Here is a 25,291-nt window from a genome sequence, read left to right as displayed (position 1 = left end):
AAAGCTGTATAATACTCCATTGTTGCCTCAATAGCAATCACACAGTTACCGCAGACAGTTTTGACTCCACTAATCCGGCGACTTTATTTATAATTTCATCATATGATAATCCAGACAGGGATCCACCATTCGACAGCCTCACTTCCTTCAGATAATCTGTCAGTGAACTTCTAAAACACAAACACAAAATTAATTAATTTTGCAAGTTTCTGAGATAAAACACAAACAATGTTCTACCAGCTAGAATCAAATGTGCAGTGGTGGGAGAAAAGTACTTGTTGAAACTATTATGATGCAGTTCACTGAACTATGCAGTTTAGCCCCTGATACTTACCGTGTAAATTGTGGGTAATATGTTGAGAGTTTCTCCATGATTCTTTCAAAGCTGTTTTTCCCACGGATTCCTCCTACTGATGCCACTTTCCTTGCTGCTGCTCCAGTGTGCCAGGCTACAACTTGATTGGATGCTGGGGCAGCCACTTGAATCTGGGGATTCATGTAATTGGTAGTTAATAGTATTGTGACATGTCCCGAGATAGAGTAAAAACCTCACTGCTTCACAAGCCATCTATACAGATTATTTTAAAACATAAGTACATGAAGGTAGTACAAAGGAAAAGACAGGATGCAGAACATAGCGTTATTGTTACTGAGAAAATGCCTTCCAGTTGACGATAAGGTGTAAGGGCCATGCTGAGGTAAAATTGTGATATCAAGAGTTCAATTTCATTGTGGTCCAGTCAATAATCTTATAACAGCGGGGTAGGAACTATCCTTGAGCCTGGTGGTGTGTGCTTATAAACTTTTATTACCTTCTGCCCAGTGGAGGGAGGGAGAAGAGAGAACGTCCAGGGTGAAAATGTCCAAGGCAGTGGGAAGTGTAGACAGAGTCCATGGAAGAGAGACTGATTACTGTGATGGACTGAACTGTGTCCACAACTTTCTGCAGTTTCTTGCAGTCTTGGGCAGAACAGTTGCAAAACTGAGCTGTGATGGTCAACAGGGACATGCTGAATTTCCTTAGCTTTCTGTGCAAATTGAATTAGTGGTGTACCTTCTTGGTCAGAGCGTCTAAACAATTGGATCAACTCAAGCTGTTGGTAATGTTTATGCCTAGGAACGTGAAGCTCTAAACCATCGCCATTTCAGCACCAAGCAGGCTGTTCTCAGGATTAACAGAAGTAATCTGCATATATGTTAACTAAACTATTGAATGTATGAGATTTCCCTCCCATCTTTTAAAGCCTAATACTTAAGGTGTTGTCATCCAGGTAATGCCACTGAAACTAGAGGTTACTTGCTGCAGTAAATCTCAAACATTCATCACACACCGAAGTATTCATGGCATGCACATCAGTCAAGATCAGAAGCATTCAGCTAAAGTCTAAGAAAAAGCCATTACAAAAGACCTCACACAAAATGCTGGAGGAACTCAGCAGGTCAGGCATCCTCCATGGAACTGAATGAACAGTTAATGTTTTGGGCCGAGACCCTTCCTAAGTCCTGAGGAAGGGTCTTGGCCCAAAACGCCAATTGTTAATTTATTTCCATAGATGCTGCCTGACCTGTTGAATTCCTCCAGCACTTTTTGTGTTTTTCTTTGGATTTCCAGCATCTGCAGACTTTCTTGTGTTTATTATTAAGGACCTGTTGGAGACACTTCTGGAAGACTGTTAACCATGGCAGGATATAACTTAGAGGGAAATGTCAATGGATCATTTGCCACCATCTGCTTCAAAGAGCGTAAGAATATTTGCAGAATTTTTCCATCGTCATGAGGACAACATGCATACCTGTTCCGGTCCAGATATCGAAACTTCTGGCTGTGCCTTGACAACTGTGGACCTTCCATTAGCAGAACTGGATTGTCCAGATCCAGCCTGCCAATAGTTTGATTTCATTTGTAAATGTTGTTCCAGAAAATGCTTCATCTGAAAATAAGAAAACAGCACTTGAGGTTTCACTGAATCTTTAGTCACATTACCAAGAAACAGTGAAAGCTTACATTACATGCCATCCAGACAGATTATCCCATATATAAATACATCAAGATAGTGAAAAGTTAAAATAGAATAGCAGATACATTAACAACACTTACAAGGTGCTTACACAGACATGTGGGTAGGAACGGTGTAAAGCAAAGGCCTCCAGAGTCTTTTACACTACTAACTGAGGGTTCCGTGGACCCCACGTTGGGAACCCCTGGTTAAAAGAATATGAGCAAAGCATGGAAAAATGGGTCTAGGTTAGTATCGACTAGTTGGGCTGAATGCCTTGTTTCCATGGTGTATGACTCTGCAACTCTATAAGAATGCAGATTATTCTGTTATAGTCAATGGAAAAAGTACAGCGCAGGCAACAGGGAGTGCAGCGTTGGTTCACGAGGTTTATTCCCGGGATGGCGGGACTGTCATATGTTGAAAGATTGGAGCAACTGGGCTTGTATACACTGGAATTTAGAAGGATGAGAGGGGATCTGATTGAAACATATAAGATTATTAAGGGATTGGACACGCTAGAGACAGGAAACATGTTCCTGATGTTGGGGGAGTCCAGAACCAGAGGCCACAGTTTAAAAATAAGGGGTAAGCCATTCAGAATGGAGTTCAGGAACAACTTTTTCACCCAGAGAGTTGTGGATCTATGGAATGCTCTGCCTCAGAAGGCAGTGGAGCCCAATTCTGGACGCTTTCAAGAAAGAGTTAGATGGAGCTCTTAAAGATAGCAGAGTTAAGGGATATGGGGAGAAGGCAGGAACGGGGTACTGATTGTGATGACCAGCCATGATCACATTGAATGGCGGTGCTGGCTCGAAGGGCTGAATGGCCTACTCCTGCACCTATTGTCTAACACCAAGTGCAAATGCCTTTACAATGTAAACTGGGAGATCAGTGGTTAACATATGAAAGATCCATTTCAAGAGCCCAATAAGAGGGATAGTAACTGCCTTTGAGTCTAGTGACACATGTTCTCAAGCATTTGTATACTCTGTCTAACAGGGGGGAGGGGGGGAAGAGAAAACAACTGGGGTGGGAGGGTTCACGGATTATGTAGGCTGCTTTCTCTAAGCAGTGGGAAGTGTAGATGCAGTCCATGGAGGGAAGGCTGATCTCTGTGATCGATTGGACTGTGTTCTTATCTCTGCAATTTCTTGCAATATTGGGCAATTTGATAGGATGCCTTCTGTGATCACAAGCCAAAGATTTTGGAGCAAAATGAATTTATTTAGTTGTCAACGTGTAATAAAGCAAGTATATTTGAAAGAACATACCACTGCATCTGGATGTGGAGGTGGTGGTGGTATCTTTATTTGTGGAAGTATGCTCAGCTTAGTTCCACTTTTCAACAAAGCTATCTGTTCATCAAATTGATTCTACGAAGAAGAAAAAAGTCCAAATTATTACTAAACTCAGATCATCGGGAACTTAAGTTGGCACTTCACATGCAAACAAGTTTTATCAATAACAGTACATATATTGTGCAAGCTTCTTGCATTAATTTCTTCTACTGCAAAGCATTTTCTTTCTGATGGAAGAGGAAAATTGAAAGGAAGAATGTTGAATCAAATCATAAGTGTTGTACTTGATTTGAATGAAGCAATTCCATCCTTTTGTATAGGTCACAAAGATTCAAGCACTCGGTGGACACAGCTGTGATTCCATAGGCACAAGTCACACTCCATAACATTCACCCTCAACATGAACTAATTGACATGTACAAAATTCTTGTATTTATACAGCACTTTAAAAAATAGAATTATCAGACAACAATGATCACAGGGCTGTGTCATAGAGGGAATGATTAAAAGTTTAGACTGTAATGACCAGTGGCCAATACAAAATGAAGGAAGGTTCATAAAGCAGTAACTAAACTTCCCCTCCACTGCCATGAACACAATGGGCAATTACAACACCTACTGAAGATTGGGGCAACTCATCACAAGCCAAGAAACAAACCTTCTTGTGGCCCATGTATCTCAGGGTTAAAAAGGAAAAGGATATCCTTCTAGGTGAAAGCTATGCTTCCAGGGAAACTCTAGCCCTTGGGGAGCGGACACTAGAGTTTCTATGCTCACCAGAACTTTGTGAATATCATGAATATCCCACACACATCTCTTGTTTTCTTCTGAGTAATGTCTGTTGCATATTTGGTGTAAAGGGAAAGGAAGCAAAATTTTTCTTCAGGTGAAAATGCTCATGACAGAAGACTTAACAGTGCTGAATTATGCACGTGTGTCTGACCTACTTTTAGCATCTTTTTAAGGAAGGGCAGACTAATTAAATCAAATTTCCCCAGCTTTTGCCATTGCAGGTCATTGCCCGCCTGCCCCACACAAACTGGGTTTTACCATTTTACTGCTTCAGCACTCCTCTCGTTCTTCCCGCTTTCTCACTGAGGAGAGCTTCAGTCTGTGCATTGATGAGACCAGGACCATATTTACTCGTAGTGACAGGCTTCTGATTCCTCTATGTGATCTACAACACATTGAGATCTTCTAATCCCCTTTGCCTCCTGGACTAGAAATGATCTCAATCAGGTTTCAGTAGTCATCGTCCCACAGCCAAAATGTTTTCAAATAACTTCTACCTGTAGACTGTGACATCTCTACATGGTGTTTGTAGCAATTGATGTTTATATTTCATTGTACCAGTTTTTTGTTTAAATCTGCTGTTGTTGAGGAAAGAGTTATCAAAAGCCACGCCATTGACTCAGCAATTTAAAAATCAGATACATCTAACCACAGAACTACATTTCAGACAAATATTGATTTCAAGTTTAACACAGGTCCTTGTATTTAACTTGCACAAATACATTTTTCTCACCTTTGTAAAATCAATTTTATTTCTTATATCAGCCACAATTGCTTGCCAACCGTCAGCTGTTGCACAGGCAGAAGCAGATGTAGGATTCCTAGATACCAAGAATATTTTGTTAGATAAAAAATGAACAGTGCCTATTAAAGTGATCAGAAAGTCAAAATAGCTCTTGCTGGATGAAAAACTTGTCCACATTGGCACACAGACTTCAGAAGGATGGTGGCCAAATTTCTAGAGGCTGTAAAAGATAAAAGTCAGAGAGAACAATCAAAGCAAAAGGCTGAGAGTGGAAGACTGAAGCATCGCGGAGGGAAGGTCGTTTTTCCTTTAACTGATCAGGGAAAAGAGGCCAGACTGTGCAGGCTCGCCAAGGTTTAAAAGAAAGACTGCCATATACAGCGGCCATCATTGGAGTGGAGTGAGTCGTAGTGGGACAGCTTTGGCGAGAAACAGGCAGAGGCGAATGTAGATTCCGATAAATTTCTGTTTTACTTTTCTTTTTGTTCAGACTAGAGGATATGCCAGGCAGGATGTTGGAATGCTCCTCTTGCAGGATGTGGGAAGTCAGGGAGACCTTCGGTGTCCCTGACAACGATACCTGCAAGAAGTGCATCCAGCTGCAGCTCCTAACGGACCATGTTAGGAAACTGGAGCAGGAGCTGGATGACCTCCGGATCACTCGGGAGACTGAGCAGTTTATAGATAGTAGCTTCCGGGAGGTAGTTACACCTAAGGAACAGGGCACAGGTAATTGGGTTACCGTCAGGTGAGGGAAGGGGAAAGGGCAGGTAGTGCAGGGTTCTCCTGTGGCCATTCCCCTCCAGAACAGGTATACTGATTTGGATACTGTTGGGGGGGTGGGGGGGGGGGAGATAGCTTACCTGGAGCAAGCTGCGGCAGCTGGATCTCTGGCACTGAGTCTGGTTCTGCAGTGCAGAAGGGAGGGAGGAAGAAGAGGAGAGCGATAATGATAGGGGACTCCATAGTCAGGGGTACAGACAGGAGATTCTGTGGTCGTGACAGAGTCTCCCGGATGGTTTGTTACCTGCTGGGTGCCAGGGTCAGGGATGTCTCTGATCGCGTACACAGCATTCTGAAATGGGAGGGTGATCAGCCAGATGTCGTGGTACACATCGGTACCAATGACATAAGTAGAAAGAGTCAGGAGGTCCTGAAGAGTGAGTACAGAGAGCTTGGTAGGGAGTTGAAAAACAGGACCTCGAGGGTAGTAATCTCCGGATTGCTGCCTGTGCCACGTGCCAGTGAGGGTAAGAGTAGGATGCTCTGGCAGACGAACACGTGGCTGAGGTTTCAGATTTCTAGCTCATTGGGACCTGTTCTGGGGCAGGTGGGACCTGTACAAGAGAGACGAGTTACACCTGAACTACAAGGGGACCAATATCCTTGCAGGGAGGTTTGCTAGTGTTATTGGGGAGGGTTTAAACTAGATTTGCAAGGGGATGGGAACCAGAGTGCCAGAGTAGATAGTGGAATGGGGGTAAAAATAAATGATGTTAGTACTTCATGCAAAGTCACAAATAGTAAGGTTGTGTGTGGTGGTAATAATCTTCTGAGGTGTGTATATTTCAATGCGAGGAGTATTGTGGGAAAGGCAGATGAGCTGAGGGTGTGGATTGACACGTGGAATTATGACATCATAGCCATTACTGAAACTGGGCTACAGGAGGGGCAGGACTGGCAGCTCAATGTTCCAGGGTTCCGATGTTTCAGATGTGATAGAGGCAGAGGGATGAAGGGTGGGGGGGTGGCTTTGCTAGTCAGTGAAAATATTACAGCAGTGCTTCGGCAGGACAGATTAGAGGGCTTGTCTACTGAGGCCATATGGGTGGAGCTGAGAAACAGGAAAGGTACGACCACATTAATAGGGTTGTATTATAGACCACCCAATAGTCAGCGAGAATTGGAGGAGCAAATCTGCAGAGAGATAACAGACAACTACAGGAGACAGAAAGTTGTGATAGTAGGGGATTTTAATTTTCCACACATTGATTGGGACTCCCATACTGTTAAAGGTCTAGATGGGTAAAAATGTTATGGACTTAATTCTTTCTATTAATCCACTAGGTAAAGGTTTAATATCATTTATTCGTGATAAATTAGCAGCCCTACGACGTGCCCCTGTGGATAAAATTAAAATGGCATGGGAGCATGATTTAAATACCTCTTTATCCGATGAGACTTAGGACTCGATTCTCAAATCGGTTAATTCAACCTCTCTTTGTGCTCGCCATTGCCTTTTACAGTTTAAGATTGTTCATAGAGCCCATATGTCTAAATCTAAATTATCTCGATTTTACCCTAACATCAGTCCGCTTTGTGATAAATGCAAAAGGGGCGAGGCCTCTCTCATTCATATGTACTGGTTTTGTCCTAGCTTGGAGAAATTTTGGAAAGACGTCTTCATAACGTTATCGTATATTCTGAATCACCACCTAGAACCTAACCCTTTAATTGCTTTGTTCGGTTTCTGGGGTGAGACAGATTTAAGTCTGAGTTCGACTAAGTGTCGAATATTATCTTTTGCCTCTCTCCTGGCTAGACATTTAATCCTCCTTAGATGGAGAGATGTTGCCCCACCCACACATGCTCAATGGCTTAACGATATTATGGCCTGCTTAGACCTTGAAAAAATTCATTATTCAGTCCTTAATTCCATAAGGTCTGGGGACCTTTTATTGAGTACTTTCATAACCTTCCTCTTGACTAAGGTTTTTTTTCGGTCCCTTGCTTTCAGCTCCTTTTTTTTGTTGGTAGTAGGCATTAATATCTTCTGTTGCTAAGTGTATTTACAGTTTTGGGGGTTTGATTGTCCTGATTTATATTCTCTATATTGTGTTGTGGTTGGTCTGGATTTTTTTTTGTTGTGGGGCTTGGAGAGGATACTAATTTTACATGTCTTCAATTTGGCTGCTTTCTCAATTATCTTTCTTTGTATCATATTATTATTGTATGTTTATTTTTGCACTGTATCAACGTTCTTCATTTTGATCCGGGGTTTTTTTAATCTGTAGCTATTGTTACGTACCCGTGACACATGACAGTGGTACCCTTGTCACGTGACTGGGGTTGAAGTTATACTGGACATGAGGTAATGGTTTTGTGATGGTGGAGTGATGTCATTTTCCCGCCAGTAGAGGTCATGTGACAGGTTTTTTCTACAGGGTATAAAGAAGACCCACCCTGTCAGGTGGGGCAGTTCGTGGCTGGATTTGCCAAGATGACTTCATGTCACTGCGTGATTTAATGTGATGACGCAGTTTAGTTAAAAATGAAGTTTTATATAATGCCTAAAGTTTAAAAGGTCATTGCCAGCGGTTTCTTTGCTGATGGAGAGTGTAGAAAAGTTTGGAAGATAAAAATCGAGGAGAATCGATTTTCGACGATGGAAAAATTCGACCTTGTTTGATCCTCATTCGGAGGGATTTCGTTGACTATTCCTGCTGTTAATCCCTGGGTTGACCAGAAAGGATTTGAGAATAGTGTGGAAGGAAGGTCAGTACCTTTAAACCGTTATATTTAATAAAATTCGACGTGGGAAAGTTCGACGCCGGGGAATCGAAGGACATCGACGTGGAAGAGAATTTACATCGCTTTAAAAAGTCTCTCCTTTTAAAAGTACTGTGAGCTTTTGAACTTTCGGCATATCGCTTTAAAGAACTGTTTACTTTCGGCATACCGCTTTAAAGAACTGTTTTTTTTTCCCAATACCGCTTTAAAGACTGTTTGAACATGCAGCGCTATTAAGAACTGTGAATGTGTCGCACAGCAGCTGAGTTCCGATTACGTTTGGGTTTGTTTACTTTTGAGGGGGTTTGTTTCAGTGTTTAATAAACGTGTTATTTGTTATAAAAACCCTTGCCTATCTCATCTATATTTATTGTTGCCTGAATACGTAACACTATGTAGAAAATGTATAACAAAACTAATTTTAAAAAAAAGGTCTAGATGGGTTAGAGTTTGCGAAATGTGTTCAGGAAAGCTTTATAAATCAATATATAGATGTACCAACTAGGGAGGATGCAATATTAGATCTCCTATTAGGAAATGAGTTAGGGCAGGTGACGGAAGTGTGTGTAGGGGAACACTTTGGTTCTAGTGATCATAACGTCATTAGTTTCAACTTGATCATGGATAAAGATAGATCTGGTCCTCAGGTTGAGATACTAAACTGGAAAAAGGCCAAATTTGAAGAAATGAGAAAGGATCTAAAAAGTGGGACAGGTTGTTCTCTGGCAAGGATGTGATTGGTAAATGGGAGGCCTTCAAAGGAGAAATTTTGAGAGTGCAGAGTTTGTATGTTCCTGTCAGGGTTAAAGGCAAAATGAATAAAAATAAGGAACCTTGGTTCTCGAGGGATATTGGAACTCTGATGAAGAAGAAGAGATAGATGTATAACATGTATAGGCAACAGGGAGGAAATAAGATGCTTGAGGAGTATAAAAAGAGTAAGAAAATACTTAAGAAGGAAATCAGGAGGGCTAAAAGAAGACATGAGGTTGCTTTGGCAGTCAGGGTGAAGGATAATTCTAAGAGCTTCTACAGGTATATTAAGAGCAAAAGGATAGTAAGGGATAAAATTGGTCCTCTTGAAGATCAGAGTGGTCAGCTATGTATGGAGCCAAAAGAAATGGGAAAGATATTAAATGGGTTTTTTGCATCTGTATTTACTAAGGAATCTGGAATGGAGTCTTTGGAAACAAGGCAAACAAGTAGGGAGGTCATGGAACTTATACAGATTAAAGAGGAGGAGGTGCTTGCTGTCTTGAGGCAAATCAGAGTAGATAAATCCCCAGGACCTGACAGGGTCTTCCCTCGGACCTTGAAGGAGACTAGTGTTGAAATTGCAGGGGCCCTGGCAGAAATATTTAAAATGTCAATATCCACGGGTCAGGTGCCGGAGGATTGGAGGATAGCTCATGTAGTTCCATTGTTTAAAAAAGGCGCAAAAAGTAAGCCGGGAAATTATAGGCCGGTGAGTTTGACATCGGTAGTAGGTAAATTATTGGAAGAAATACTAATAAATAGGATCTGCAAGTATTTGGATAGACAGGGACTTATTAGAAATAGTCAGCATGGCTTTGTGCATGGTAGGTCATGTTTAACCAATCTATTAGAGTTTTTCGAGGAAGTTACCAGGAAAGTGGATGTTGTATACATGGACTTCAGTAAGGCCTTTGACAAGATCCCACATGGGAGGTTAGTTAGGAAGATTCAGTCTCTAGGTATACATGGAGAGGTAGTAAATTGGATTAGACATTGGCTGAATGGAAGAAGCCAGAGAGTGGTCGTGGAGGATTGCTTCTCTGAGTGGGGGCCTGTGACAAGTGGTGTGCCACAGGGATCAGTACTGGGTCCATTGTTATTTGTCATCTATATCAATGATCTGGATAATAATGTGGCAAATTGGATCAGCAGATTTGCTGATGATACAAAGATTGGAGGTGTAGTGGACACTGAGGAAGGTTTTCAAAGCTTGCAGAGGGATTTGGACCAGTTGGAGGAATGGGCTGTAAAATGGCAGATGGAGTTTAATGCGGACAAGTGTGAGGTATTGCACTTCGGAAGGTCAAACCAAGGTAGAACATACAGGTAAATGATAGGACACTGAGGAGTGCAGTAGAACAGAGGGATCTGGGAGTACAGATACATAATTCCCTAAAAGTGGCATCACAAGTAGATAGGGTTGTAAAGAGAGCTTTTGGTACATTGGCCTTTATAAATCAAAGTATTGAGTACAAGAGTTGGAATGTAATGGTGAGGTTGTATAAGACATTGGTGAGGCCAAATTTGGAGCATTGTGTGCAGTTTTGGTCACCTAATTACAGGAAGGATATTAATAAGGTTGAAAGAGTGCAGAGAAGGTTTACAAGGATGTTGCCGGGACTTGAGAAACTGAGTTACAGAGAAAGGTTGAATAGGTTAGGACTTTATTCCCTGGAGCGTAGGAGAATGAGGGGTGATTTGATAGAGGTGTATAAAATTATGATGGGTATAGATAGAGTGAATGCAAGCAGGCTTTTTCCACTGAGGCCAGGGGAGAAAAAAAAAAGTCATGGGTTAAGGGTGAAAGGGGGAAAGTTTAAAGGGAATTTTGGGGGGGCTTCTTCACGCAGAGAGTGGTGGGAGTGTGGAATGAGCTGCCAGATGAAGTGGTGAATGCAGGCTCACTTTTGACATTTAAGAAAAACTTGAACAGGTATATGGATGAGAGGGGTTTGGAGGGATATGGCCCAGGTGCAGGTCAGTGGGACTAGGCAGAAAAATAGTTTGGCACAGCCAAGAAGGGCCAAAAGGCCTGTTTCTGTGCTGTAATGTTCTATGGTTCTGACACCATCACAGGTGAAAATGCAAGTGGCGATTGAGCAAGCAAATTTAAATTACAACTTGTAGAGTAAAATAAAAATTGACAGTATAGTATAGAGAAACTGGTTAATGGAAAACTTATTTTTGAAATGTTAGCATTGTTCCCTGTTTTTCTCAGTTTGTACAGGGGGAATTGTCATAAAATTTCCTATGACTGAAATAGAGAACACAAAGTACACTGCAGATGCTGTGGTTAAATCAACACGTACAAACAAGCTGGATGAACTCAGCAGGTTGGGCAGCATCCGTTGAAATGAGTGGTCAACAGATGCTGCCCGACCTGCTGAGTTCATCCAGCTTGTTTGTACGTACTGAAATAGAGAAATTGTTTAGCTGTATCTAGCTTTCTGTAGACTTACATACTGTAAACATTGAAAGAAAACAGAGAAAATTCAGAAGGATTTTGCCGTGACTTGAGGACCTGAGTTGTAGGGAAAGGCTAAATAGGTTAGGACTCTGTTCCCTGAAGAGTAGGAGAATGAGGGGAGAATTGATAGAGGTATACAAAATTGTGAGAGGGTGTAGATAGGGTACATGCATGCAGCATGGAAGTTTTGGCAAGGCAAGGGTTAAGGTAATGTCCAGGCAAGGATGGTTTACAGATGGTGTGCAGTCAACCCAGGCAAGGAAGATCTTTGAAGAGCATGGCTTCACTTTGCAGAGCAGGGGACCGGAGCCATACAAAGACAAGATAAAGATGCAAACTAAGGATTCTAGTTTGACACTTACTATTGGTCAGTTACTTTACTAATTCTGAAGTATTATTGGGCTTTAACGTGTAGATTCCTTTGGCTATTAATAGCTATATTATCGTGGTGTGATTGATTATGCAAATAAGAAATTTGAATATCCACAAAGTTACCAATTGGTTAATATGTGTCCAATTAGTCAACTTCTGTATAAAGCAATGGCGTTTCTTTGTTCAAACTTTTGATCAGTTTGGTGACAGACCATGCTGTTCTCCTGGTGTACAAGTAAATAAAGTGCAATTGAGGACAGAGTGAAGTTTTCAGTCAAGTCAATTGACAGTGACGACAGGCTTTGTCCAAAGCCCAAGTACATTTATTATCAAAGAATGTATAAATTATACAGCCTTGAGATTTGTATGCTTACATGTAGCCACAAAGCAAAGAACCCAAAATAACCCAATTTAAGAAAAAAGACCAACACAATGTACAGAGAGAGAAAAGAAAAACACATCATGAAACGATAAAAAGTGAGCAACAGTATTCTGAAACAAATTGGATCTGAATCCGCAGAGCTTCCGGAGTAAGCCCAAAGCCTCAGTCTGAGTTCAGCATATTAGTGGGGCAAATCGCCACGAATCTCGTGGACACTAACCCCAGCAGCCAGGGCAGTCTCACAGCCTCAGCAACATGGAGCAAGGAGTGAAAATCTCGGGAGAGCAAGCGAAATTGGCCACAGGTGAGACTGGAATTAGAGGTAATAGGTTAAGGCTGCCAGCTGCCAGTGGAAATGGTGATTGTGGATTCATATGCAGCATTTAAAAGAAGCTTGGATGGGAGAGGTTTGGAGGTCCGTGCTCCAGTTGTGAGTTGATGGGACTAGGCAGAATGACAGTTTGGCAATGACTAGGTGAGCCTAACAACCGTTTCCTGTGCTATAGTGCACTATGACTCTGTGTCAAGAACAGCAGACAAATTTGGACAAATAACCGGATTACTGTTAGGGGTGATATATCCGACTAAGTTCAATTGAAATGACATATTAAATAACTTTTTTATTTGAAAAGACTGTTCAAAAAGTTTTATTTTACTAAACAAGTTTCCAGATTTGCAGACAAAGCTATGAAACAAGTTTATAAGATCCTGGTAAAAAAAAAATCAGTTTTCTACGCATCGCCTCTTTTATTAAAGAGTGGTGAAGAGAGGAAAAGTTGGTGCAGCAGTGTTGAACATAAGCAAGTAAACAACACACACAGAATGCTGGAGGAACTCAGCAGACCAGGCAGCGGCTATATGGAAAGAGTAGTCGACGTTTCGGGCCGAAACCCCTCGGCACGACTGGAGAAAAAAGCTGAGGAGTAGATTTAAAAGGTGGGGAGAGGGGAGAGAGAAGCACAAGGTGATAGGTGAAACCTGGAGGGGGAAATATGAAGTAAAGAGAAGTTGATTGGTGAAAGAGACAGAAGGCCATGGAAGAAAGAAAAGGGGAAGGCGATGTGTGGGCAAGGAGATAAGGTGAGAGAGGGAAAAGGACATTGGAATCGGTGAAGGGGATGAGGGGCATTACCAGAAGTTTGAGAAATCAATGTTCATGCCATCAGATTGGAGGCTACCCAAACAGAATAAAAGGTGTTGTTCCTCCAATCCTCAGTGTGGCCTCATCACGACAGTGGAGGAGGCTGTGGATGGACATATGGGAATGGGAAGTGGAACTAAAATGGGTGGCCACTGAGAGAGCCCCCTTTTACTGGCTGAAAAACAGAAAGTGAAACAGATTTTTTGAAGAACCAAAAACAAGACCAAAACGTGACTAATGAGAAAAGAGTGGGAAATTAAAGTGGAATATTTATTTTCTTTTGTAGGTTTACAAACAGTCATGGTGGAAATAAGTTTGTGACTAAAGAACATAAAACTGAATATAATGAACAAAAATGGAAAATACCTCAGCAAAAAAAAAGCTCATAGTAGATATGTTGCCGTGGTCTGAAGATACAGAATTTAAAAAATAATAATCTTATGTATAAATCTTGCTTGTTGTGATTGTGAGTCCCAGAGGGAGATTTGTCAAAGCTTTGGAGAAAATCCTCTCGCTACCATTCGTATGGACAATAATGGTGTTGCAAGTGAAAGCAGTTGTTATTAAGGGCTTTTTCTGTAGTAGTTTGCATTTTTCTTGTTTCAGGGACTGTGTGTGACAGAGATGTGCGTATTCGCTGAATGCTTAGAAAAATGGAGGGCTATGCGCCAGGGAAATTCTGGGCAGTCTCTAGAGTAGGACACATGGTCGGCACAACATTGCGGGCCGAAGGGCCTGTAATATGCTGTAGATTTCTATGTTCTATGTAATTGACAATTGGGCACCACAGTAGCGTAGCTGTTAGTGTGACGCTATTCTAGCTTGGGACACTGGAGTTCAGAGTTCAATCCCGGCACTCTCTGTAAAGGGTCTCTGTATGTCCTTCCAGTAGAATATGTGGGTTTTCCCCATGTGCTCCGGTTTCCTCCCACAGTCCAAAGATGTACTGGTTTGTAGGTTAGTTGGACATTGTGAACTGTCCCGTTGCTGGGGAAACATGGCTCAAAAGGACAGAAGGGTCTACTCCGCGCAGTATCACTAAATAAATAAAATGAATAAGATTGAGTTGCTGTTTCAATGGTAAACTGACTAGAACTCTATTCAGATTTCAGCAGAATAGACAAATCTCCCAATAAAAGTGACTGTACTGAGTCCTGGGAAATAAATTTTCACTGAAGCAGCAGAGGCTGCTGTATAGGAGTGCATCCCGCCTCCTCAGTAGATCCTGGCTGAGTCCCTCTAATGTGACGTGACCAGTGGGTGCAAAATCTTGTGCTGTGCAACTTTTCGTCCGGCGACCACATGTGCGCGCTGAATAATTTATTCAGTAAAAACAGTATTACAAAAAAAAAGGCCAGTTCTAAAAAAATCTGCAGACAAATCATGACAAACTTCACATTGTTAACACCGTTCACACCAGAAACTGGAAAACGAAATGTGATTGTGTACAATCATGGGGGAGAAAAATTAACGTGCCAATGAGGTAGAGGGTGACTACCTTTTGTGCGTCAACAGCAGATGATGTGTTTCTGCATGCACCTTAGAGGGATCACTGCATGTGCGTACCACCTTCAGAGGCCAGGGAGCCCACCCCTTTATAATTATAACATGGCACTGAAGTGTAGTTATATACATAGTGATGCTAAAACTGAGCCGACATACAAATCGGACATTCTTTGTGTCAAATCCACTCACCTCCCCATATTCTCTTCTGCTGCCTTAAGGTGCACTGTACAGTCCTGTTCAGCCTGCTGGAGCTGGAAGAGACCATTATCCCTCCGACACTCCAGAACCAAAACCTGAGAAAAGCAGCACACGAGAAGTGTTCAACAGGCTGTCCAACCCAGCTTGACCATGCTGTTTATCTGAGCTTGTCCCATTTGCTTGCATGTGTGCAATCGGCATCTAGGCCTTTTCTATCCATGTACCTGTCCACGTATCTTCCAGATGTTGTAAATGCACCTGTTTTGTTCAACTTCCTCTCCCTGTTCGTTCTGCATACCCACTATCCTCCGTGTGGAAAAAGTCATCCCCTTAGATCCCTTTTAAATCTTTCCCCTCCAACCTTAAAATCATGTCCACAAGTTTTAGACACTCTAATCCTGGAGGAAAAAGCTGAGTCTGTTCATCCTCATTATTTATAAAGTATTAGCAGGGGGCTAAACACACAGCCTTCTGGTGTACTTGTGCTGATGGAGTTTGTGGAGATGTTGTTGCCAATCTGAACTGACTGAGGTCTGCAAGTGAGAAATCCAGGGTTCAATTGCACAAAAAGGTATTGAGACCTAGGTCTTGAAGCTTAGTGATTAGTTTAGAGGGGATGATAGTATGGAATGCCAAACTGTAGTCACTAAAGAGCATCTTCACTGCCCAGATTTTCCAGGGTTGAGTGAAGAGCCCGTGAAATTGCATATGCTGTTGACCTATTGTGATGGTAAGCAAATTGGAACAGATCCAAGTTACTTCTCAGACAGGAGTTGAAACGTTTCATCACTAACCGCTCAAGGCACTTCATCACAGTGGTTGTAAGTGCTACTGGACGATAGCACTTGAGGCAGGTTGCCATATTCTTTGTAGGCACCGGTATAAATGGAGCCTGCTTGAAGCTACTGAGCACCTCAGATGGCCGATGCAAGAGGTCAAATATATTGGCAAACACTCCAGCCAGTTGATCAACACAGGTCTTTAGTACTTGCCAGGTTCCACGTCCGGGCTGGATGCGTTGGGTGGGTTAACCCTCTTGAAGAATGCTCTCAGGTTGGCTTCAGAGACTGAAATCAAAAATCAGAGGCAATGGGAGTTCATGAAGGTGCCTCCATGTTTTCACAGTAAAAAAAAAGAGAGCATAAAGGCATCTGGCAGTGAAACCTTGTCACCTATGTTGCTTGGTTTCACTTTGTGGGAAGTGATAGCATTCAAGCCCTGCCACAGCTGTCAAGCATCTTGCAGTCTGCAACTGCCATTTCGCCTGTGACATGGCTTTCCAAGGATTGTGCCTGGACCTCTTGTATTTTATTTAATCACCAGATCTGAGTTCAATTGGTCTGGTCCTAAGTAGATTGCAGATTTCGTGGTTCATCCAGGGATTCTGGATGGGGAAGACTCTGAATGAGTTTGTGGAGACACAGTCATCTGTGGCTGTTTTTATAAGGTCCATGGCAACCATGGTGTGTTCATTTTGATCCTCCAATGAGTCCTTGAACACGGCCCGTCCACCAACTTGAAGCAATCCTGTAGCTACTCCTCTGCCTCTTGCAACCACTCCTGTATGCAGGTAGGAGGAGGAGTGCCAAGTGATCAGAATCCCGAGGTGCAGTCTACGGATGGAACAGTAGGCATTCCTCATCAGAGTGTAGCAAGTGATTGAGTGTGTTACAACCCTTGGTGTTGCTGCTGATATGGGCAGAGATTTCTTCAAACAAGCCTGATTGAAGTCCCTGACAGTGACTTGAAAGGCATCAAGGTAGGCCGTTTCCTGTTTGCTGATGGTGGTAGTTATTACTGCGAGTGCCTACTTAACACTGGCCTTTGGGGGAACGTAGACTGTGGTCAGAATCATGGAGGAGAACTCTCTTGGTAAATATAATGGTCAGCCCTTAATCACTAATTGTTCCAGATCAGAGGAACAAAGAGTTTATCATGAAACACAAACTCCCACCTTCTGCCTTCTCCAAATCAGCAGACTGGTCCATCCTGTGTATCCAGAAGTCCGCAGGTCTAATCACCGAATCTGGTGTGTCCGGAGTGAGCCATGTCTCCATGAAACATAGAACACAGCAATTTCTCATTTCTCTCTGATATAGCAATCTTGCCCTTAAGTCTTCATTCTTGTTCTCCAGCAACTATACATTTGCAAACAAGATACTGGATAGAGGAAACATATACCCCTTCAATTTAGTCCGGCTTGCTGAAGTTTCTACTGATGATCTGGCCTACTAGTTCACTGCGAGCATGGATGTGTCAGAAACCACTGGTTTCTTCTACCCTTGGCTTTTACTTGTGCACAAAATGGATGTGGATGGTGATGGTGATGATTTTCCAGTGGCCATTCATTGCTTAGAGGAACAATCATTGAGAATCACTGGAGAACAGTTTGAACCTCTTCATATGGGTGGGAATGAGCACACGGCATTGACTTCATCCAGCTCATTTACTCTGGAAGTCCTCCAGTTTAAATGACCTAAATGCAACTTACTGCACTCGACAGAGATAAATTTCTTGCTCTTCTTCTCCCATTCATGTAGATCCTGTTGTAATCTTGGTTAAAACATCTTCACTGTCTCCTGCACCACCAATATTGCATCATCTGCAAACTTACTAATGACATTACCAACATTATCATCCATCATTTAAATAATAAACTACAGTGGACCCGGTACCGATCCCTGTGGCATATCACTAATCACTCTCCTCCTTTCAAAACAACAACTCTCCACTAATATCCAATGACTCCTTCCACTAAGCCAATTTTCTATCCATTTGGCTTACCCTGGATCCCATGTGAACCAACCTTCCGGAACAGTTTACCACCTGAAACCTTGTCAAAGTTGTTGCTAAAGTCCATGTAGACAACATCTACCATATTGCCCTCATTATTCCTCTTCTAAAACTCAAAAAAAAAAATCACAGGAATCTCCACACACAAGGCTATGCTGACCATTTCTTATCAATCCCTGCCTTGCCCAATCCTGGTAGATCCCGTCTCCGAGAAACCAATCCTGTAAATTTTCCATCACTGATGTTAGGCTTATCGGCCTTAAGCATGAAAGTACACTCTCATTTTAAAGGTTCATTTATTATCAAACTATACAACTCTGAAATTCTTCTTCTCCAAATAGCCAGGAAAGAAAAGAATGGCAGCACAATCATCGATGCCTAATCTCTCTTCCCTGCACAAAAAAAAACAACAAAAATGAAACAGGCACATTGACCCCCAAATCACCCTACCTCACGAACAAAAAAAAGAGAAAGACAGAGTGAAAAACACAGAATATAAAAAACTATAAGACTGGGGGAAAAAAGTCTATAGTCCAAGTCCCTAACCAAAACGCAGAGAAGCTGGGCAACGTGCTCCGGGCACAGCGGTGGGCCTTTCCCTCTCCAGTAGCAGAGCAGAGACCTCATTAAATCCCCCAGTGCTTCATTAGATATCTTTGAAAAGGTATTCTGTACAACAAAATTCTGCAAAATTACATAATTCTTTCCCAAAGGTGTGTCTATGGCAATTCTGGAGAAAAGCTAAAGGTTGCTTTTATTTCTCATCCAGTCAGCACAGCCAGTGAATTAATGCAAGAAGACAACAGTCTACATTAGGGTCCTGGACTACACTTTAGTATAAAAACCATGGGCAAACCTGCATCTACACGCTGAAGAGTTTTCGTACAATTACATCCAAAGTAATAGTTTATGTAGATAATTATGGGAAATACAGTAATTGTTTTGGTTTACTATCCCCTCCAGGAGTGAATGTTGATGGTTAGCATATCCTTACAACTAACAGACATGGGGAAATTTTTGCTGCACAAGGTTGTAATTCTGAAACATCCTTGATCCTGTACATTTCAAAGAAATCTGAATAAATCTGTAGATGCACAGCTGATCCGGATTATACAGCCTCGCTGACGGACAAGTGACATCTCCCATCACTGGCTCCTCTCCTTCCATACAACCACAAGAGTGGCAACATCTGCAATTTCCTTTGGCATCAATAAACTATCTATTGATACCTGCCCTCTCGGCACTTTCATTTCAGTTTTCCAGCACTCCAAACACATTCTCCAGCTCACACAGTGATTTACTTATTCCTTTCTCAATTCAGAAAATTGTACTCGTTGCTGTTGATGTCTCTTCATTGGACCAGGTCACTTTCTTTTTGTGTACCATCTCTATACAGTTCGTAAGCTAAGCCCAGTATGGAGTTATCTCTGTCACTTTAACTCCATTCCCACTCTGACCTCTCTGTGTGTTGTCTCATAAACAGTTCCAATGTGATCAAAATTACCAGCCCATGTTTTGTCTGAACATATTACAACATTGAATTCAGTAGTTTCAGTTAATAATTTTACTTTGGCCACTCACACATTTCTTCTTGGTGTCACTAATACCTTTCTTTAATTATCATAGCATTATTTACATGACCTCAGTTGTAACTCCCCCTGCCACAGACATGTGCTTTGATTCTCTCCTCCCCTCATTTTCTTGAGGTACACATTGTAATATGCCAATTTTAGAGTTCTAATGAAAAGTCAACTACTCTAATTGTTTACTCTGTTCCCCTCTCCACAGATGCTGCCTGACCTACTGAGCATTTCTAGCAGTTTCTAATTTTCGTGACAGTTTTTCAAAATCTGTAACCTCTTGCTATCTGTAAATGTAAGAACAATTACCCGTAACCACATTTTCGACTCAGGCTGAGAATTTGTCACAGTACTCCAGTGACTACATTTATACACGTAGTTCTGGATTAATACTGGGTGATTCAACAGGCTCAATAGGCTATGCTCTAGAGTATTGACTTTGAATTTATTTTAACATAATTTTCAAAGATGAGTGGTACAAAACAGTCCTTAATCAATTAAACTAATGAAGTTAAACTAATTAAACTTATGTGCTCAACATTTCAATTCTGTTATTCTCATTTTGAATGGTTTTAAGTTCTGCTAACTAATTTGATGCTGGTCCTTAAATCAATAAATTGTCTTCAATTGTGGTTGGTCATTTTGTTTCTCAAGTAAAAATGGGTTTTACTTGAACTTTGAAAATTTTCTGTAAATTAAAACATGCTATTTCTGATTAAAGTTATCAGCACTCAGAATAGATGCATTTTTCCATGAGACTGGGTATACTTTCTTCCCCAGTCAGTCAAAATTTCTACAATATATTTCAAATAACCAATATTAATGCAAGGACTGTATCACCACAGGATTTACCCTAAATATATACTTTGACCCTTTGCAAAAATGAAAGTATGAGTGCATCTAACAAGTTTTTGTTACACATAGATTACCTCAGCAGCAACTGCTCGCTTCGTTGCCTCTACCAACTTCACAATGTTCTTTGCAGTTACGTCCTCCAGTTTAGCTTTATCCTTATTCCACAGCATCCTGCCATAGGATTAGTAACAAAGTCATATCACAAACTGAACCAATCTTCTGTGTAAACTTTAACAATTTAGTAGTATGAGGATTCAATCAAATGCAGTTAGTTTTACATAGGCTTGGTAAAAATCATTTTTCAGCAAGCAAGTGTTGCTAAGTGCAGATTTTATCTCGACCTTTCGAACTGATCAGCACCTCCACAAAGTGCAGGCCAATGCAACAGCAGAGCTTTGCTGCATGCAGAGAGCTGGCCCATGATAAACTGCTTGGCCAGTGTGTCCAAAAAAAGAGACGCTCAGTCTTTCCTGGTGTAGCGATGAGGAAGAGAGCTCTCCGCTGATGCAGACAAGGCTTTCTATCTCACCCAGTGCTGAGGATAAGAAACGCCAAGGCCCAGCAACGGGAACATCCATTACACTTTCCATACCTCCCTCAAACCCCACCTTCCAGTATATCAGTGGTTGGAGCAGGAAGACTATTTAGCTTTAAAATAGACAGCATAAAACTTGCAGCTTCCACTGATAAACTGAATTCTGCAAATCCCGTAATGTTGGATAATTCTAAATACTCATATTTTAAAAAACTAAATGTTTTTTCTGTTAAATTTATTTTTTTTTTAAAAATCGAATTCTGCCAAGCTTGATTTGGGGAGCTCACACAAAAAGTTAAACAGTAGCATGAAAGCATTAGTTACCAACACTGAAACAGTTATGAGGTCTTTCCACCCACTCCAACACTCTCAGTTCATCTGTACATCGACAATAATTACTAGCATCGGGTTTCAATACACCTGGCCAGGCCTTGCAACTTTCCTGATGAGAAGTTTGATCCAAGTCCCACTCAAGGTTCCAGTTTGCTGGTTGGTTCTCAGTAGTCAAGAAATTACTGTTAAATCCTGGGGAAGATGTTTTTCCTTTTCAAACTATCAACTTGTCCTCAACACACTATCACTGACTTTCAGTGGTGAGGAAAAGTTGCCTGTCTATGAGAGGACCTCTCCAGTTGCTGAGGGCTGATCATCAGGTACTATCTGACATTCGGCACCTGTAGCTCGTCTTCGACGAGTTGCTTTCCCCAGCAGTCCATTTCGCAGTAACGAGACTTTACCTTCCATATATATTCATACACTAGGAGGAGACAGCCTTTCAACCAAGAAGTTGACTTGAACTCATTATCACAAAAATTAAGCTTAAGCAGTCTATGACAGGCACGTAAAATCAGAAATAAGACCTCAATGTTGGTGGACTAGCGTTTTGCCAGTGGTAGATAGTATTGTGATACTTCAAAATGAATATTAATTAACAGCTATAATAGTTGGCATTTTATTCTGTAGCTTTTAGATTAAAGTTCCACATAACTCAAAGGTCCACGTGGCAAGGCTGTATTGAGGTGAGGATCTGTAATGTAATAAGTACCCACCCAAGAATCAGACACTTTGTTCATAATAATTACTGATTTTTGTTCATTTCAGGTAAGGTTTCATTAACATTAAAGTTTGTGCTTCTGACGAACTCAGCCCAGAATTAGATGAGTATGATGTTGATCATTTGGTGAATATTTTTTGATATTTTGGATATTGAAATGTAGCTCAACATATTGATGGCCAATAACAAAGCCAATCCCTGCTCAAATAATTCAGAAAAATGAAACATTCAAATGCTTTGGCAGTGTTGACAGCCAAATTGGTGATGATGTTGTGGGCGGCCCTGTCATAGTAGAGGGCCTTGATGAGGTTGTTGCAGCCAACTTCTCTCAGCAGTTTCCTATCCATAGAGCTGCACAAGGCAAGTTATTGTCTTAAACGTAGGTCAGTGGTGAGCATAGTCAACTCATCACCGAATACAAATTCTAAGCCTGTTACTTCATCTTTCTGAGAACATTAGTGACACTAATCCTTTACGTTAATATTTGAGACAAGTTGTCTCCAGACTGACCCTTCACTTTCATAGCCTATTAGATCTGAGTTATCTGTTAATGAAACACTGTTCAGAATCTGTGATTTACTGGAGAACATACCTCTCATTTGAATATTGTGCAGTAACTTTCTTTATCTCCTCCTCTTTCCTTTGAAGTTGTTGCTTTAATCTAAAGGCAAAAGTACAGTTGTTAGTAAAGCAAAGCACAATCTAATTTCTTGGACTTGTGATACATAAACAAAATGAAATGCCAAATTATCCACATATCAAAATTTCCTCTCCTCAACTACAGAGGTTTTTACTTTGAAATAAAGCATTTTGGTTGCATTAAATTAACAAAAGTGATAAATTTTGCTCAGAACCAGAAACAAATAGCCCAAATCTTTTGCCTTTACCTCCTGGACTATTAAGGATAGCATACTAGTAAGAATTTAATCAATTGCAAACTCCCTCTCTTCATATGCCAGCAGAAGTTGGAAATACGCCATTGGGTATAAATCTCGGAGCACAGCACCTGAAAACATTGCAAGAACGCTGTCAACAGATGCACTGCAGGAGGTTCGGGTTCTGGCACACCGCCCATCTCAAAGATAATTAATGATGTGTATTATATTGATCTACACTCACAATTCAAAAATAAATTCTTCCCCTGTACCATCAGATTTCTGCAGTCCATAAACCCATGAACACTACCTCATTATTCCTGTTTTTGTGCACTATTTATTTTGTAATTGATAATAATTTTATGTCTTTGTACTGCTGCCACAGAACAATAAATTTCATGTCACATGAGGTAATGAAAATAAACTTAGTTCTAATTCTAAGATGGAGTTTAATCCAAATGTGAGCTGTTATACCACGGGAGGCTTAACGAAGAGGCAAGGATAGAGTTAACGGCACGACCCTTAGTAACACTGATGTGCAGAGGGACCTTGGGGTCCAAGTCCACGAAAATGGTCACACAAATACGAACCACATTTCCAGAAAAGTTGGGATATTTTCCAAAATGCAATAAAAACAAAAATCTGTGATATGTTAATTCACGTGAACATTTATTTAACTGACAAAAGTACAAAGAAAAGATTTTCAATAGTTTACTGACCAACTTAATTGTATTTTGTAAATATACACAAATTTAGAATTTGATGGCTGGAACACACTCAACAAAAGTTGGGACAGAGGCATGTTTACCATTGTGTTACATCACCTTTCCTTTTAATAACACTTTTTAATCGTTTTGGAACTGAGGATACTAATTGTAGTAGATTTGCAATTGGAAATTTTGTCCATTCTTGCTTGATATCAGACTTCAGCTGCTCAACAGTCCGTGGTCTCCGTTGTCTGACTCTCCTCTTCATGATGCGCCATCCATTTTCAATAGGAGATAGATCTGGACTGGCAGCAGGCCAGTCAAGCACACGCACTCTGTGTCTACACAAAGCCACGCTGTTGTAGCGCGTGCAGATTGTGGTCTGGCATTGTCCTGCTGAAATAAGCATGGACGTCCCGGGAAGAGACGTCGCCTTGATGGCAACATATGTCTCTCTAAAATCCTAATATACGCCTCAGAGCCAATGGTACCTTCACATACATGCAACTCACCCATGCCGTGGGCACTGATGCACCCCCATACCATCACAGATGCTGGCTTTTGCACCTTTCACTGATAACAATCAGGATGGTCGTTTTCATCTTTGGCACAGAGAACTCGACGCCCATTTTTTCCAAAAACTAGCTGAAATATGGACTTATCTGACCATAGCACACGGTTCCAGTCTTTCGGTCCATCTCAGATGAGCTTGGGCCCAGAGAACTCACCGGCATTTCTGCATAGAGTTGATGTATGGCTTCCTCCTTGCGTAATACAGTTTCAAGTTGCATTTCTGGATGCAGCGACAGACTGTGTTAAGTGACAATGGTTTTCCGAAGTACTCCCGAGCTCAGATGGCTATAATTGTCACAGTAGCATGACGGTTTCTTAGGCAGTGCCGCCTGAGGGCTCGAAGATCACGCGCATTCAACAGTGGTTTCTGACCTTGCCCTTTACGCACTGAGATGTCTCTGAATCTTTTCACAATATTATGTACTGTAGATGTTGAAAGACCTAAATTCTCTGCAATCTTGCGTTGGGAAATATTCCTTTTAAACTGACTAACAATTCTCTCACGAATTTTGGCACAAAGGGGTGAGCCACGACCCATCCTTGCTTGCAAAGACTGAGCCTTTGATGGACGCTACTTTTATACCCAGTCATGATACCTCACCTGCTTCCAATTAGCCTGCTTAGTGTGGAGTCTTCCAAACCGGTGTTACTTGAATATTCTGTGCACTTTTCAATCTTCTTTTAACTCTGTCCCAACTTTTGTTGAGTGTGTTGCAGCCATCAAATTCTAAATTTGTGTATATTTACAAAATACAATTAAATTGGTCAGTAAAACTATTGAAAATCTTTTCTTTGTACTTATGTCAGTTAAATAAGGGTTCATGTGAATTAACATATCACAGATTTTTGTTTTTATTGCATTTTGGAAAATATCCCAACTTTTCTGGAAATGGGGTTTGTAGATAGGATGGTAATGGTGACATATGGCATGCTTGACTTTTGTCGGAGGCATTGAGAACAAGAGAGGTATTGTAGCTATGCAAAACTTTGGTAAGGTCTGTGTGCAATTCTTATCACCCCATTACAGGAACGCGATAAAGCTTTGGAGAGGGTACAGAAGAGAGATACTAGGATGCTGCCTAGATTAGAGGTTGTTAGCCATAAAACAAGATTGGACAAACTTAGGTTGTTTTATCTGAAGTGTCAGAAGCC

The 25,291-nt window shown here is 41.3% G+C and overlaps 2 protein-coding genes across 5 annotated transcripts in view; one reads left to right on the top strand and one right to left on the bottom strand.

Annotated features, from left to right (window-relative positions):
- LOC140727663 (SH2 domain-containing protein 1B-like) overlaps positions 1-25,291 on the top strand; it is a 225,657-nt gene that overhangs the window by 44,639 nt on the left and 155,727 nt on the right. The gene's annotated exons all lie outside the window — the stretch shown is intronic.
- Positions 1-25,291, bottom strand: part of LOC140727662 (E3 ubiquitin-protein ligase DZIP3-like) — a 94,551-nt gene that overhangs the window by 7,826 nt on the left and 61,434 nt on the right. For both annotated transcript variants that reach the window (XM_073045298.1, XM_073045299.1), the window contains 8 exons: positions 22,577-22,645; positions 20,470-20,566; positions 15,159-15,262; positions 4,824-4,911; positions 3,272-3,373; positions 1,794-1,931; positions 335-486; positions 50-170 (listed from right to left, as the gene is read on the bottom strand). In XM_073045298.1, the coding sequence (XP_072901399.1) occupies positions 50-170; positions 335-486; positions 1,794-1,931; positions 3,272-3,373; positions 4,824-4,911; positions 15,159-15,262; positions 20,470-20,566; positions 22,577-22,645 (871 nt within the window). The remainder of the gene's footprint in view (positions 1-49; positions 171-334; positions 487-1,793; positions 1,932-3,271; positions 3,374-4,823; positions 4,912-15,158; positions 15,263-20,469; positions 20,567-22,576; positions 22,646-25,291) is intronic.

This window comes from Hemitrygon akajei, chromosome 5 (genome assembly GCF_048418815.1).
Source record: "Hemitrygon akajei chromosome 5, sHemAka1.3, whole genome shotgun sequence".
NCBI classification, from domain to species: domain Eukaryota; kingdom Metazoa; phylum Chordata; class Chondrichthyes; order Myliobatiformes; family Dasyatidae; genus Hemitrygon; species Hemitrygon akajei.
This window is presented reverse-complemented; position numbering and strand designations above follow the sequence as displayed.